General features: G+C 42.5%; 2 protein-coding genes across 2 annotated transcripts; both read left to right on the top strand.

The window, feature by feature from the left end:
* Positions 1–827: 827 nt before the first annotated feature.
* Positions 828–3196, top strand: rpain (RPA interacting protein). Its single transcript, XM_079282126.1, has 7 exons — positions 828–1000; positions 1119–1310; positions 1528–1600; positions 1763–1874; positions 2110–2173; positions 2705–2845; positions 3067–3196. Exons 1-7 carry the CDS (start codon positions 929–931, stop codon positions 3094–3096), a joined length of 684 nt encoding a protein of 227 aa, XP_079138252.1. The 5' UTR covers positions 828–928; the 3' UTR covers positions 3097–3196.
* Positions 3197–4082: 886 nt separating this feature from the next.
* On the top strand, positions 4083–14248 carry LOC306786330 (26S proteasome non-ATPase regulatory subunit 11A). The gene is made up of 13 exons (XM_079281069.1): positions 4083–4197; positions 4879–4980; positions 5389–5585; positions 7094–7151; positions 7372–7566; positions 7689–7833; positions 8001–8061; positions 9813–9875; positions 10043–10168; positions 12090–12125; positions 12284–12335; positions 12601–12744; positions 13251–14248. The coding sequence occupies exons 1-12, from the start codon at positions 4107–4109 to the stop codon at positions 12741–12743; spliced, it is 1269 nt and encodes a 422-aa protein (XP_079137195.1). The 5' UTR covers positions 4083–4106; the 3' UTR covers position 12744; positions 13251–14248.
* Positions 14249–16130: the final 1882 nt, after the last annotated feature.

The following is a 16130-nucleotide window of genomic DNA, read 5'->3' as shown; positions in this document are numbered from 1 at the left end:
AACCAGAGAAGGAAGTCTGGAACTCGTGATGTCATAAGTATAAAGTGTGGAGCTGCGTCTGAAAAAAACAAAACATGGTATTTGGTACGCTAAAATAGTAGGCCTATGAGACAGTGAGATTTGTTTAGTATGTCCCAAATTTTTGTATTAAACCAATAGTTGCATGGATGCAATGTTGGTAGAGGTAGTTGTGTTGGTGCACACACATATATATGTATGTATGTATGTATGTATGTATGTATGTATGTATGTATGTATGTATGTATGTATGTATGTATATATACATACATACATACATATATACATACATACGTATGTATGTATGTATGTATGTATGTGTATATATATATGTATGTATATATATATATGTATATATATGTATATATATATATATATATATAGTCAGATGTATACAGTACTGTACTACACCTCTACATCACCACTCAGCTACATTATTTCACGCAGAGAGACGATTTTACATTTGATTCATTATTATCGATACGCTGATTCCATTAGTTTGAGACTCGATGTTTGACCACTTTTAGGCCAACACAAAAATAAAGAGTTTATTATGATTATTATAAATTATTTCTACACTGTAAGGTCATTCCTGGCTTTGAAACAGCATTTACATCATTTGAAGAAATTCAATTTACACAGAAAAAGCAAAAGACTATTTTCACTTTTAAGGCAGCGGAGATTTTATGACATCCTGAACTGTCTCTGAATCCTTCCTACTTCGGTGGGAACTATTTTTCAACAGCATAGAACTACAATACCCATCATGCAAGCCGAGGCAGCGCATGTCAAGTTCCGGGTCACGTGGTTAAAAAGCTGAGATGTTTTGGTTTAGAAGTGTCCCCCAGTTTATTTGGAACAAGTATTTGTATTTATTTATGTAACTTTACACTCGCCAGTAGCAGTAAAGATGGACGCCTTACACAGACACCGCTCACTTTATAAAGGAACTACTTCGCAATGGAAGGAAACGTACCGCAAGGTGAGAAATACAGCTAGCTAATAACTTGACAGTTAGCTAGCCAGCTAGCATGCCGGGGCGCCGCTGGTTCTCGTCAGTTTAACACCCTTCTGTTTTCTTCTTATTACGTGTTTCGCAGCGCTGTGTGGACAGGCTAAAGAACAGCCGATCGAGGCTGCTGGAGAGATATCGCCAGACGGGAGACAGCCCGCAGCGGAGCGGCTCAGGGGCCTCCATCATCGTCCAGGAGGTGATGGAGGAGGAGTGGACCGCCCTGCAGTCCGAGGACCGGAGACTGCCCTCGCTGTGGGGGCCAGAGGGCATGGCAGAGGTCGGTTAGTCTTTTCCTCTCCCTAACGAGGTGTACTATACTCCTGGGTCTCTTTCTGTGCTACTCTTAGCTGTCCAGAGAGGGCTAACTTCTACGCTTTGTAGACTGCACTGCACCCTTTTAATAAAAATAACATTTCATAATAAGTCTCTCTTCACATGAATTCATCAAGTTTGATCATCAAGTGGAAGTCTGCTGTCTTTTCTTTAACGAGCAGATGTTCAGTGTCATGAAGGAGTACGATGAACTGGCAGTACTGGAAGAAATCCAACAGGAGCTGGTGTCTCATGGTAATACATGTATTTATTTACCTGACTGTAGGTATTCAAACAGATGGAAATCCCACAGATCAAAGTGACAACACACTGGCGGCTGGGTTGAGATATTTCTGCCGACGCACTGTAAAAAGAGAGAACCTGTTGACTCTGCGTGTTCTTTTCTTTGTGCCCCAGAAATGTCTATTATTGAAGAGTACGAGAGGAACCTGCAGTTTGAGCAGCAGTACATATCGTCTGTTGTGGAGGGGATGGAGGACGCGTATGTTATTTGCCCCATATGTCACACGTGAGTCTTAGAAATGGGCTTTCTCCTCGTTTTCAACTACAAATCTCAAGTTGCACAATTTAAACCAGTCGCAGACAGCATGCCTTAATTCTTTTTGTATCTACTTTCAGGTGCACTAAGTTATTCCATAAGTTGTAGAGGCAAACCTATCGGAATCTGTCACTGCTGGCTTATACCATGAGTCAGTTGATAACGACACATATTTTATGAGCTGCATGTTTCTTTTGTCTCACAGGAACAACTTGAACATCAACAGCCATTTCATCTCCTGCCCCTGTGGAATGTACATTAACACTGAGGTCTGTTTGTTGCACTCTGTCCTATTAGATGAGGACACTTGTCACTCATATCTCGCACAACTCAGACAAATCTGAACAGACATACAGAAGTTGCCTAAGAATCGGCTAGTTTTCAAAGTTTTCATCGTTATAAAAGTAATCCACTGACGGCTGTCTATACATCCATGGATGCGGCGCAGAAAGGAGCTGCTAATAGCTAATTCGGCATACTTTTAATTCATAAACATTACACTTTTCCAATTACATCAGTGGTTTTAAAACTTAAAGCAGGTTCATCCTCCAAACAGGAGTACGATAACAACATTACTCAGTCAAAAAGTCCCGTAAACGTGACTCTATTTTCATTCACGCGCAGATATTTGTACTGAACATCTGAAGAAGCAATGAGTGGCACCAACGTATTGGCAAAATATCATTTGATGCCTGGCTCGAGATGTGGCGACTTTGCTAAGAGCCTGTAAAGAAAGGAAGAGAGCTCGGGGTTCGAGTGACTTAAGTAACGGCTTTGCTTTTAACGTTCTACGCTTTCAGAAACAGAACTTCACCCCCGACGTACTGAGGAGTCTCCTGGAGTCCAGGGTGTCTGAGCACATGGAGGACTGTCTCCACAGCCCGGTTTTCTCTGTAGCTCTGGACACGGACTGCTCGCCCAACCTGATGATCAGCTGCAAGGTAGGACACAGTCTTAAGTTTCAGGAAGTGAACACCAAAAAACAACTGTTTTTTGTTTCCTCTTCATTATTGCGTGTATACTGGCATGTTGGCCTCATATGTTCTCTGCTACATGACTGACCCAGTTTCCCCTCATGGTAAAATAACAACAAGAGGAGTATCATTTGTGTCCGATGGATTCTTTTCAGTCACAACTTAACTGTCGTGTGCTCTGCTTTCAGGTTTGTGACTACCTCTCCATCGTCCTGTGAAAGCTGTTATGAGTGACTTAACTCGTGATATTTGATTTTTTTTTTTTTATCGTTTTGGTCTCTCTCTGTTTTGTGAAATAAAGACTATTTTCATATTTAATGTGTTATGTTCTGTCTTACTGTATCCTGCCCATTTTCTGGTGTCTGGCCTGTGACTCCACCATTTTCAGTTTGTCTCCTAGTCACAGTAACCACCAATGTGACTGTGATTCAACCGTCCAGTCCCAAAACACAAAGCCTTTATTGCAGTGCACACTAAAATAGAGACTAAAAAAAGCAAACGTATTTGTATCAGTTTGGTGCAACATTTCCCTGTATTTGCTTTGGCTCAACTGAGTGAATTTTACACAAATACTAGGGGATTGGAGGTACAGTCATCTGCAGCTGCAAAATCCACCGTCAATAATGCATCCACACTTTCTGTTGGATCAAATTGTGTTACCAGCACATGTTTATGGCTACTTGGGCTTGATTTGATACTCTGCATGTCAATATTGAGCATATTATGCTGTATTTGTATGAAATGCAACTCTTATTGAGGACACGGGTTATATCACTGTTTGCTAACATCATTGTTACATGCTATTTTTTCAAAATTAGGTTTAAAATTCAATTTTTAGTTCTTCAAATGTTCTTAAAAATACTGTGGTACCGTGGTATTTTCTCAGGTAGTTATTGGACGGTGAAAATCTTACAACCTGAGTGGAAGTAACTGCCGGATTAATAGTGGAAACCCTTCAATTTCCTCGCTGATCGATTCAGTAATGTGCAATAAAACATTTATTTTACATATCAGCTATAAATGACATATACAGTAATGTATCATCGTTGGTAAACCAGACAGTTCAGTAGTCTCAATAGTTTTTCTTTGGAAGTGTCCGCACTTCTTGGCATGCAGAACTCTCCCATCACCGCTAGAGGGCGGCATTGTCCCGACAATGTGAACGGTCCTGACCGGAAAACAACTAGGCAGAGCCCACCTCGGAGCTGAGGCAGCAGGCAGAGGAAAGATGGCAGCCGCGGCAGTGGCTGAGTTTCAGAGAGCACAGTCTCTTCTTGGAACAGACCGGGATGCCTCTATCGATATCTTACATTCTATAGGTAAATATAATTGGCACCACGCGACACCAGGAAGGACATAACCACACGCTAAAACACGGACGCTATACACTCATCCATCACGCGTGGAGCAGCCGAGTTAGTCAGCTTTTGCTGTTAGCCGGCTAGCAGCTGAGCTACGCCTAGTTAGCTAACCCAGCGGTGGCCGCCTCCTTTCTCTCGTTGCTTGCACAGTGAGTCAGCAGCAGCAGCGGGCTAGCTGGCTAGCGACACACCGCCTCGCTTATCTGACGAGCTAACGCTAGCTGCCCCGACTCATTCATTTGACAGTAACTATTGACAGCGGGCTCACGGACGTTGGCATGCAGCCAGTGTCGTTAGCAGCTATTACTCGCCTTCTCAGATGGGAATTGATGTGGAGCTGAGTTGGCTCTGTTAACACCGCCTACTCTGTCACAGCCTTTAGTGTGTGCTTATGTACCGTGTGATGCTGTATGTTGACTGTTAAAGCCTAGTTATGTAGCTGTCATTCTCGTTTATTGTTTAGTATGACAGCTCTATTATTTCACAGTTTCGCTAGCCACTTGGCTGGCTGCCACTCAACTTATCCATGATGTAAAATGACTCAAAGCTTGTCTCTAGAAACTCGTAGATCACTGTGATTCATGTCAATACGTATCAGATTACATCATCATCATCATGGTATATGTGTGTGTTTTGTAGTGAAGCGGGACATCCAGGAGAGCGATGAGGAGGCGGTGCGCGTTAAAGAGCAGAGCATCCTGGAGCTGGGCAGCCTGCTGGCCAAGACGGGACAGGCCGCAGGTAAGGGCACATGACGCTCATGGTCTGCCTGATGTGTGCCTGATGTTTTTTGGTCCAAATTGGATGGATTTACTAACACATCTTGACATTTTGATTCATTGGCTGTCAAGAAAATACTGACAATGTGTCAAGCATCACTTGACATTTTAGCAATTTGTGACTTGTGTTTGTTGTCTCTGATCTGATGATGCTGAGCAGCAAGGCACTTAAAGGTGCAGTCAGCGATTCTTATCAAATGCACACTTTGTCAAATTCAGCAAATGTCTCCTCGTGGTCGGCTATTTGTCCGTTCTGTGTGCAGAAATAGGACGATGTATGTGAGGAATACGTTGTTATGTCAAGGGTTAGATACAATCCCCGATGGACCATTTTCTATTCATTCATGCTCTTTCTTTTCCTCTCGCTCAGAGCTTGGGGGTCTGCTGAAATATGTGCGCCCCTTCCTCAACTCCATCTCCAAGGCCAAGGCAGCCCGGCTGGTCCGCTCCCTGCTGGACCTGTTCCTGGACATGGAGGCCGCCACGGGCCAGGAGGTCGAGCTCTGCCTGGAGTGCATAGAGTGGGCCAAGGTGGAGAAGAGGACCTTCCTCAGACAGGCGCTGGAGGTGAGACTTTTGGTGGTGGTGATGGTGTCGCGGGGCTTGTTCACACCCAGCGGTTTGCGCAGCCTCTCGAGCTCTGCTTTTCTGGTCTCTGGGAGAAAACAAGCCTTTCTTACGCAAGATATGGCTCCAGATAACTGCGACAAGATGGCCGAATTTGTGGCTCTGTGGTTGCATTGTCGCCCCTTTTGTCCGGCAACCCAAACAGACAGGCTCAAGATTAGGATGGACTTGTTTGGCAGCTGTCTGGTTTCGTTATCTATGTAAGAAAACAACAACCCATAAACACTAGCTGAGTAACTGGAAGACTCTTCTTTATCTCACCAATTGGCCCTTCACCAAGTCCCGCCCCTGGAACGCAGACTGGCCAATCATAGTGTAGCATCGGCAGTCAATATAACAACTGAACAATTATTTGAACTGTACATCAAACTGCCCCTAATATAATGTTAGGGGAAACACTGCATTAATTAGCACTTCTATGCTACGCTAGCTACTGAAGACGGAATCTCTACACCGGCTGCTTTAGCTTTTAAATGATTGTAACAGTGGATAAAGACCTACCAGCTTTACAGGAGACAGTGTTTCTGTCTCGATCACCAGGTGATGTGGCGGTTGACTTTTATACTGTGATCTGTAGCTTAAGCTTCTAGCTTTATCTTTTTAACCTGTTTTTGCTACTTAACATCCTGGATATACCCTAAAACACAGGTTGTCGACCCTTCTGTTTGCTTCTCTCTGAAATCACCTTTTAGTTTATTCCTAAAATGTGATGATATTTCTTCAAGCAGTGCAGTTAGTGACTGCGTGGGCTCCATGGTAGCCTAGCGAAGGGGTCGGTTATGCAGTGTTTGAGTTTAGCAAGCTGTCCAGAGCCAGATGCTGATGCCAAACTGGCAGAACATCGGAGACAAGCGGTACTTTCCAACATCACCAAAACAAAAGCCGTGAACTTTCAAATGGACGTTCCCACCTTCTCTGTATCCAATCGTCTGGTCAGAGGGAAATGTTGGAAGAATCCCTCGGTTGCTTTATCTGACACGACAGTGTTTGGGATACTGTTGCCACCTCAGCGGGTGTAATCAGTTACCCCAAACATGTAGATTCACGGAAAAAGCGATCCAGACTATCTAAGTGCGAGCCAACATGTTTAACGTTATCTCACTTATGTCCTAAAGGAAGTCTTGAAGCATTATTTTCTATTTTAAACTATCGGCTGTATTGTGACAAAGATTAGTACGAGTACTGCAGTTTTTGAATGAAGGCCGAAATCAATGTGTCGCTTTGGCAATTTTTTAACAGTTAACCATTCCTTGAAACATAACGACCCTACCTGCGTGTGCAACGTTCGTTTTCAGGTCAACAACATGTTCCAAACTTTAAAGTGACGAACACATATAGCGTTGTGCTGCATATTTCTTTTTATGCATTTGTTATTTATGGGCTGACCCATAAACAGCCAAGTTGTCCAACCGGGCCCTGACATTTTTTATTTTTTTGTCTCTCCTCAGGCTCGTCTCATCTCACTCTACTTCGACACAAAGTGCTACCAGGAGGCACTACAACTTGGTGAGTGTCGAGTCTCCTGCAGTTGTTGTTTTTCAGTTCCTTGAGAATTAAAAGAAACCTTGTGTAGGACACTTATTAAAAAAAGGGGATTGGAGGATGTTTTCTTGAGATGCCTTTTAGTTGTTGTCATTTCAGGGGGAAAATCTGTCACTTTTGGAAACTAAAAATGAAGTGAACGCACTGAAAAGCATCACGTTGACTCCTAACTTGCCGTCCGCAGGCACCCAGCTGCTGCAGGAGCTGAAGAAGATGGACGACAAGGCCCTGCTGGTGGAGGTGCAGCTGCTGGAGAGCAAGACGTACCACGGGCTGAGCAACCTGCCCAAGGCCCGCGCCGCCCTCACCTCCGCTAGGACGACCGCCAACGCCATCTACTGCCCGCCGAAGCTGCAAGCGGCTTTAGACATGCAGTCAGGTACAAGGCGGGACCGACGCCGCTGTGAGGGATCTGTTTGCTCGGCTGCAGGCAGCTCTGGATGTATTTCTGAAAACATTGCTGTTGCAGCTAACCTGACGCGTGTGTTTGGGTGTTTCCAGGGATCATTCACGCAGCCGAGGAGAAGGACTGGAAGACAGCTTACTCCTACTTCTACGAGGCCTTCGAGGGCTACGACTCCATCGACAGCCCCCGAGCCATCACAGCCCTCAAATACATGCTGCTCTGCAAAATCATGCTCAACTTGTAGGTGGCACACTGATCAAATCTCACTATCGGGGTCACATCCAAGCAGTTTGCCGCCATTGTTCATAGAATGTCGGCTTGTAAAAGATTCAATGCAAGACGTGTGACTCTACGTGTTAATAACCCAGAATGGCTCTCAGGTCTGATGCGTGTTGTTTCTGTTTCAGGCCAGAGGATGTCCAGTCTCTCATCAGTGGCAAGCTAGCTCTGCGGCACGCTGGCAGACAGGTAGCATTTTAACATTCCTAAGAATTTCAATTCTAACTCAAACCATTTGTAAAAAAATAAAATAAAAACTCCCCTGAAAGACAATTGCCCAACGTGTGGAGGGTGGTGTCTTTCCAAAATCAAACACAGGCGTGAATGTGCTATTTGCCAAGACATTGTTTGGCAAACTTACCACTTAAATCTCCGGCTTTTTGTCCTGTTCTACCAGCAACTATAGCACTAGATTGCTCTTCAGATGGGATTCTTCTGAATGTCCACAGGGTGCACTCAGAGCTTGTTAAAGCTGCTTTCTCTTTCAGTGCACCCTGTGACTGGAACGAGCTGCTACATATCCTAACCCTAGAGGTGCTGTCTTCTTTGAATACCTTTTAAATACATTGATGAGGCACGGTATGCTAAATGCAGCCTCTGCTCCAAGGAGATGAACTACAGCAACACGGGCTCACATGTCCTCTCATCACACTGTTCACACTGTTCACTGTGATGACCACAGCCAGTGTACCAACAGTCCCACGTTGCTCCCAAGAACCCTGAAGTAATGAGAGGGTTAAGGTGCCTGTATCTTCATTTCAGCGGGTTGCTGATGCAGAGGTGTGTATAGATCACAGCTATTATTTTACTCTTGATAAACTACCTTAGCCAGAGGAGATTATCATTTTCATTTCAACAATTGAACTGGATTGAATGCATATTAATTGCAAATAGAAGACAATTCTAACAGCTTTACAGTGACAGTAGAAGTTAATATGATGACATACAGTAACAGGGTTCAATGAAAACGAATCACTTTATTTGTACAGGCGATGGTTCTCGCTACTCTTGCTGTCTTTGTTTTTATTTGACCAAAACTTTTGAAATGAGACCTCGGTCTCAATGGATTGTGTCTAAATAAAGGTTAATAATAATAGAGCTGGAAATAGTGATTAATAACTGAATAATACATTTGTTTTAAAGTAAATGTCTTATCACTTAATTTTTGTCTCAGAGTACACCAGAATGCTACATTTTAAAGCTCATATTTAAAATAAAATCTTGTATCTCATTGGGACCTTCCTAGCTAAATAAAGGATAAATAAAGTAAATAACAGTATTATTTTCTGCTCTAAAGTGAGCCGCAAACGTCAGCGTGTTAGCGCTAACTGGCTTCAGCTTAACCAGACGTTATGTCCAAGGCCAGGAACACGTCATTGATAAAATATGTTAATGTGTGGTGTTACAGTTTGTTCGAGGCAAAAAAAGCCTGCTGGGACATGCAGTTTTAGCCTTTTTGCACAATATCATCATGTCAACACCCTTTTATTTACAGGGTTAGGGTTTTAAAACGAGTCGACTGGAAATAAAAAAAAAAAAAGCCGAGATGGTGTTTTGAACCAGCGGGCTAACAACTGCATTAGCTAACTGGCTACAGCTAATGACATCTGCCAGGCACAATTATAGTTTGAGCGGGCAAAATCACTGGTTGCCTTCTAGAAATGAGATGCTGCCTTGTCTACCTTTGTCTAAAACCATGTACGTTTCCAAAATGACTCAAATCGTGAACTGTGTCAACTGCATACTGAGTCATCAGAGAACAGAAAGCTCTCCAGCTGTAGCAACAGTGACTAAAGGGGGCAGGGCTTAGTGAAACAGTCATTGAAAGTTAGATTGAACTAGATTAGATGGATGGCCGTTGCTGGATATACTGTATTTGTGTATTTACATATTTATGATGTTTGTGTCCATAACCTTTTGTTTGTATTCTGTTTCTACAGACGGACTCGCTGAAATGTGTGGCACAAGCCAGCAAGAACCGGTCGCTGGCAGACTTTGAAAAGGTTTGTGTCTCGAGTTTTCATGCTGTATGCAGACTTTTTTGCGGCTGTTAACTATTTATATCTTCCATAACAACATTATTAATGAGACTGCTGTTTGTACTGTCTGCCTTTCTGCATGTTTGGCCTTTTTCGTGATTCAACTGTCCATTTATCCCACTTTCCCCAAGGCACTAACAGAGTACAAAGCGGAGCTGAGGGATGACCCCATCATCAGCACCCATCTGACCACGCTGTACGACAACCTGCTGGAGCAGAACCTCATCAGGGTCATCGAACCTTTCTCCAGGGTCCAGGTAATCCTCTCAACATCTGTCCGTGTTCAACCGCAGCTAGTTCAGGCAGATACAGAACCGTATCCAGGATATATGGAGCAGTTGTTCAGTGCCCTAGAATTCAATCTGAATAAAATTATTACATAAAGAAAATGTTTTTGTAGAAAAACGTGCATGACTGGACAAAGTTAGGAATCGAAAGAAATAATTAGACCTGTCACAATATCTACTTTAGATGGCCGATATATTGCCCCAGAGTGTCCATATATCGTACGATAAGTAGGGAACATAAAAATGATCAAGGTCATGTCCATATATCGTGCGATAAGTAGGTAACGTAAAAATGATCCAGGTCATGTCCATATATTGTGCGATAATAGGTAACGTAAAAAGGATCACGGTCATGTCCAAATATCGTACGATAAGTAGGTAACGTAAAAAGGATCAAGGTCATGCCCATATATTGTGCGATAAGTAGGTAACGTAAAAAGGATCAAGGTCATGTCCAAATAGCATGCGATGTGTAGGTACCGTAAAAAGGATCAAGGTCATGTCCAAATATCGTGCGATATGTGGGTAACGTAAAAAGGATCAAGGTCATGTCCATATATCGTGCGATAAGTAGGTAACGTAAAAAGGATCAAGGTAATGTCCAAATATCGTACGGTAAGTAGGTGACGTAAAAAGGATCAAGGTCATGTCCATATATTGTGCGATAAGTAGGTAATGTAAAAAAGGATCAAGGTCATGTCCATATATTGTGCGATAAGTAGGTAACGTAAAAAGGATCAAGGTCATGTCCATATATTGTGCGATAAGTAGGTAACGTAAAAAGGATCAAGGTCATGTCCAAATATCGTACGGTAAGTAGGTGACGTAAAAATGAGCAAGGTCATGTCCATATATCGTGCGATAAGTAGGTAACGTAAAAATGAGCAAGGTCATGTCCATATATTGTGCGATAAGTAGGTGACGTAAAAAGGATCAAGGTCATGTCCATATATCGTGCGATAAGTAGGTAACGTAAAAAGGATCAAGGTAATGTCCAAATATCGTACGGTAAGTAGGTAACGTAAAAAGGATCAAGGTCATGTCCATATATCGTGCGATAAGTAGGTAACGTAAAAAGGATCAAGGTCATGTCCATATATCGTGCGATAAGTAGGTAACGTAAAAAGGATCAAGGTAATGTCCAAATATCGTACGGTAAGTAGGTAACGTAAAAGGATCAAGGTCATGTCCATATATCGTGCGATAAGTAGGTAACGTAAAAAGGATCAAGGTCATGTCCATATATCGTGCGATAAGTAGGTAACGTAAAAAGGATCAAGGTCATGTCCATATATCGTGCGATAAGTAGGTAACGTAAAAAGGATCAAGGTCATGTCCATATATTGTGCAATAAGTAGGTAACGTAAAAAAGGATCAAGGTCATGTCCATATATCGTGCGATAAGTAGGTAACGTAAAAAGGATCAAGGTCATGTCCATATATTGTGCAATAAGTAGGTAACGTAAAAAAGGATCAAGGTCATGTCCATATATCGTGCGATAAGTAGGTAACGTAAAAAGGATCAAGGTCATGTCCATATATTGTGCAATAAGTAGGTAACGTAAAAAAGGATCAAGGTCATGTCCATATATCGTGCGATAAGTAGGTAACGTAAAAAGGATCAAGGTCATGTCCATATATTGTGCGATAAGTAGGTAACGTAAAAATGATCCCGGTCATGCCCATATATCGTACGATAAGTCAATACAGTAATTATTGTGACAGGCCTAGAAATAATCGTGTTGGCAGTGAAACTCTCATAATATTCCACAATGGTTCATTCAGACTAAATATACTCAGTGAATATTAGGCACACGAATAATATGAATATGCTTTCAGTACACTCATTTGAGTGTCTATTCATTATGCTTGTCCTTCTTGTCTCCGACAGATGGCACACATTTCCTCCCTCGTCAAACTATCCAATGTACGGTTTTCGCTCATCTTCATCAATGTTTCCTTTTTAGACTTATTATTATATTATATATATGTTATTGTAGTTCAACAGTTGGCTGTTGTAAGTGCTCCTTTGGGTTTTTTGACAATGAAAAATACCCACAGTGGGACTGCGTGTTTTCTTTGCAGGGAGACGTGGAGAGGAAACTATCACAGATGATCCTGGACGAGAAGTTTCACGGTATGTGTCTGCAGCTCGTCCAAGTATGCACCACACACTCGGTAGCTAAATATGAGTTAATATTTCGTCGTCGGGTTTTTGCGGTCGTTTCCTGTATCTTTATGTTGCAGCTACTGCGTGTTACCAGGGTTCACAATGCTTCGTTTTTTTTACCTGCTCAAATCAACTGAACTAAACCAGTGAGTGCGCCTGTAATCGACGGCCAGTGTTTTTACTGTCGTTCTCTTTCTGTTACCCCCCCCCACCCCCACCCTCACCTGACAAGGTATTTTGGACCAAGGCGAAGGTGTGCTGATCGTGTTCGACGAGCCAGCGGTTGACAAGACGTATGAGGCGGCCCTGGAGACCATCCAGAACATGAGCAAAGTGGTGGACTCGCTCTACAACAAAGCCAAGAAGCTAACATAAGGTCAGCGCCAGTAGCACTGATGACGTGGGGGGGTATGCGTGATGTGCAATGTAATGCTGAGGTCATTTATTTTTCAGTAAGATGAGACTTATTTGCGGTTTCTCTTTAATTTAATCATTAGAACAAGATATACTAACATTTTGGTGTATTTGCCAAAACTTTCAAAATATTCATTTAGATTGTTGTTAAAAAATGAATTCAATGGATACGGCTGGTGATGTTTCTTCTTATTGTCATCAATTTCCATGAAAATTACCAAAACAATTCGTTGTCGCTTAAACCGCATCTGTGTTAGTATACTCGTGAAACCAGCAAAAATTTAACTTCAATGGAATAAAATGAAATCCAAGTGGCACTTTACTCTTGTTTTAATAATAGAAATGTAATTTAAAAGTAAAAGAGAAGTCCAAACTTCTCAGTTTCAACCTTGTTATTTATCTAGAACATAATGAAAATAAAATCCACCTACCAGGACGTCTGAAGATTATTTTCATGTCATTGTGCAGATCTGAGAGCGAAACCGCCGGTCCTCCCGTCGGGAGCGGCGCGGGCCAATCAGGACCTCCGGTTTGCTCGCTCACGTTGGCCCGGAGAGGACGAGGAGCGGACGAACACTTCAATGAAACTGGCCGACCAAACCGAAGACAACCCCCCCCCCCCCCCCCCCCCGTCTCCTATCTCTCTACCCTTCAAATCAGGCCGGGGTTGATCTGACCCGACGTGGACAAATTCAGGCACTGTGCCGCTCTCTGCTCTTCTCCCACCTCCGGCTGCTACTGTATGACAAATTTGCCCCCCCCCCCCCCCCCTTTGTATTTTATTTTTAGTTCCTCTCTGCGCTGGCCATCAGGGAATCTTGTAACATAACAATAAACATACAGTACTTGTACACATGTATTATATTTGAAGAGAGTGTAACCGGGGTTAGGGTTGCTTGGCCCTGGAACTGAATGTTTGAACTTCGCTGACGGCCCACAGCTCACCTGGAGACTGGTCCTATGTACTATGACCTTTGCCCTGCCCACCACCCACTCACAAGGCATTCTGGGATACGTGGACCCCACAGGGAATTTTCTCTCCCGTCCACACGGGACCACGCCACAAAGGAAAGGACATTCATCGACACAGCGGGGTCTCCCCCCTTTTCCCCCTCCACCTCCTGCACTCCCCCACTTCCTGTTTGTAGATAACATTGCCAAGCACCTCTGTTCATCCAAGGCCTGATAAAGTCACATGTCCTCTTGTTTTTTTACAACCCGTAAGAACAGAATACTGAGAGCTCGGCCCGTCACACAAAGTACTTTTGACGCGACCGGAGAGGGAACTCTGCGTTCTGAGATGCGACGACGGTCCTTTCAGAAGAAGAAGAAGACGAAGAAGAAGTGGGTTTCACTGAAGAAAATCAAGCTGTACATTTTCTGGGAACTTCATTTTTGCAAGGACTCGAGGGTTTACCATATATGACATGGAGAAAGACAAATGCTGATAATAAAAAAAAATGTAAACCTGCAAGTTTTTATGTTGCTGGAAATGAAAATCCTTTCAGGTGTTTTCCCTGAAGCAATGTGCTTCAGATGCATTTCCAGTTATACGACACACTTTAAACCAGCGGTTTCAAACCAGAGTATTGTGGAGCAGCACGAATAATTCAGGAAAAACTTCAATAACAATTTGATTTTAAAAAGAAAACAAATAATCTCCATATTCAGTCTGCATCACCTGATCAGTACGGTGTGATAGAGAGCGCAAGGGAAATAGTTAGCAAGCCAACGAGTCTCAATAGTTCCCTAAAAGTCATGGGAAAATGATTATTTAAAGGGAAACTACATCATATTTTCGGAGTTTCTGCATGTCATTCCAATAACATAAAACAGTCCAAACAAAAATTGTACTAGAACTCTTCCAAGGCAACAGTGCTGAAACTCAAACGTGTGATGTCATCGAGTATAAAGTGTGGAGCGCCTCCATAAATATAGTATAATATATATCATCCAGATACAGATGATGCTGAGAGCACCCAGGGGAACATTTTCTCAACTGAGAACGCTATGATAGAATTAAGAAAAAAAAAAAAAAACATTAAACAACTTTCATCATTCTTCGTCTTTGGAGCAGCTCCACACTTTATACCCGATGACATCACAAGTTCCAGACTTCCCTCTCTGGTTTCTGGCTTTGAGAGCAGCTCATGTTCACAGATTCTGACTGAACTTTTCTCGGCCACGGAAACAACGTATTAGAATTCTTAATTGAATCCATCTGCCGCTCAAGTACATGATTTTTTTTTTTAAACAATACCTGCTTTTACATAATCATCAGTTGTTTTTTTCATCCACTTTAGAAAAGAACACATTTGGGGCACCACTGCTTTGGACAAAAGAATGAATGCATAACAAAAACACAGTGGAAGACTTATTATTCTTTAGTTTTTTATTTCGATTCGATATATTTTCAAATTCCTTTTTCGTATCAGCGCCTTTAATGCACCTGGAATCTCGTTTTGTTCCCTAAACATCTGCAGAGCTACTCATAGCCTCAACAGCGACATCTGGTGGAGAGATAAGAACATGTCACTTTACTGAAGGAAACTAACTTCAGGGACCTTATTATTTCTAGTGTGCAACAACAATGTGTCTCTTATCAAATAGATCATTGAAAAGTGCAAATTTAGATGAAACATGAAAATTACTAATTTCTACTTTGACATCACCATCCATCACCATGGTGACGCGACCGTCACCATTCCGTGCTGTGTCCTGATATGCACCTACAGTTTTTATTGTAGGCTGTTTTTATGCTGCCTGTTTGTTTTCCCCGGGGCCCGAGTTGACACGTGCAAAGACGGGTTTTTTTTTAAAGTAAGTCTTGATTAACTGTAAACAACTCCCAACGTGGGTCGACCGGCTCCGTGTACGTTTTGGTCATTTGTTTTACCGTTAATTCGGAAAAACCAAAATACGGAAATACCATGGTATTCTCGTTTTTCGTTTCAAACCAAGAACGGGAAAACGGAAATGGTCGGTCGTATTTCCGTTTTTCGTTCTGAATTCAAAAACGGAAAAACCAAGAACCAAAGTCCCCCAAGGTCCGTGTACGTTTTAGTCATCCGTTTTACCGTTCAGTCAGAAATACGGAAATACCATGGTATTCTCGTTTTTCGTTTTTGCAAATCCCTTTTTAGTTTTTTCCTTTAAAACGAGACGCAGAGCACAGCAGGTAACCCGGAACAAGAATATTTCAAAATAAAAGTGAAGGCAATATAATGACCGTATGCAAGAAATGAATACATTAATTAATTAATCTGGGCCGATGGGAGTGCGTTAGCATCAGTAGTTGACTACATGCTGTTTAATATTCATTTATCTATGTACACAGCAAAAATCAAC

This window comes from Melanostigma gelatinosum (assembly GCF_949748355.1).
Source record: "Melanostigma gelatinosum genome assembly, chromosome: 13".
NCBI lineage: Eukaryota > Metazoa > Chordata > Actinopteri > Perciformes > Zoarcidae > Melanostigma > Melanostigma gelatinosum.
The sequence above is the reverse complement of the archived record's forward strand: the minus strand, read 5'-3'. Positions and strand labels throughout refer to the sequence as shown.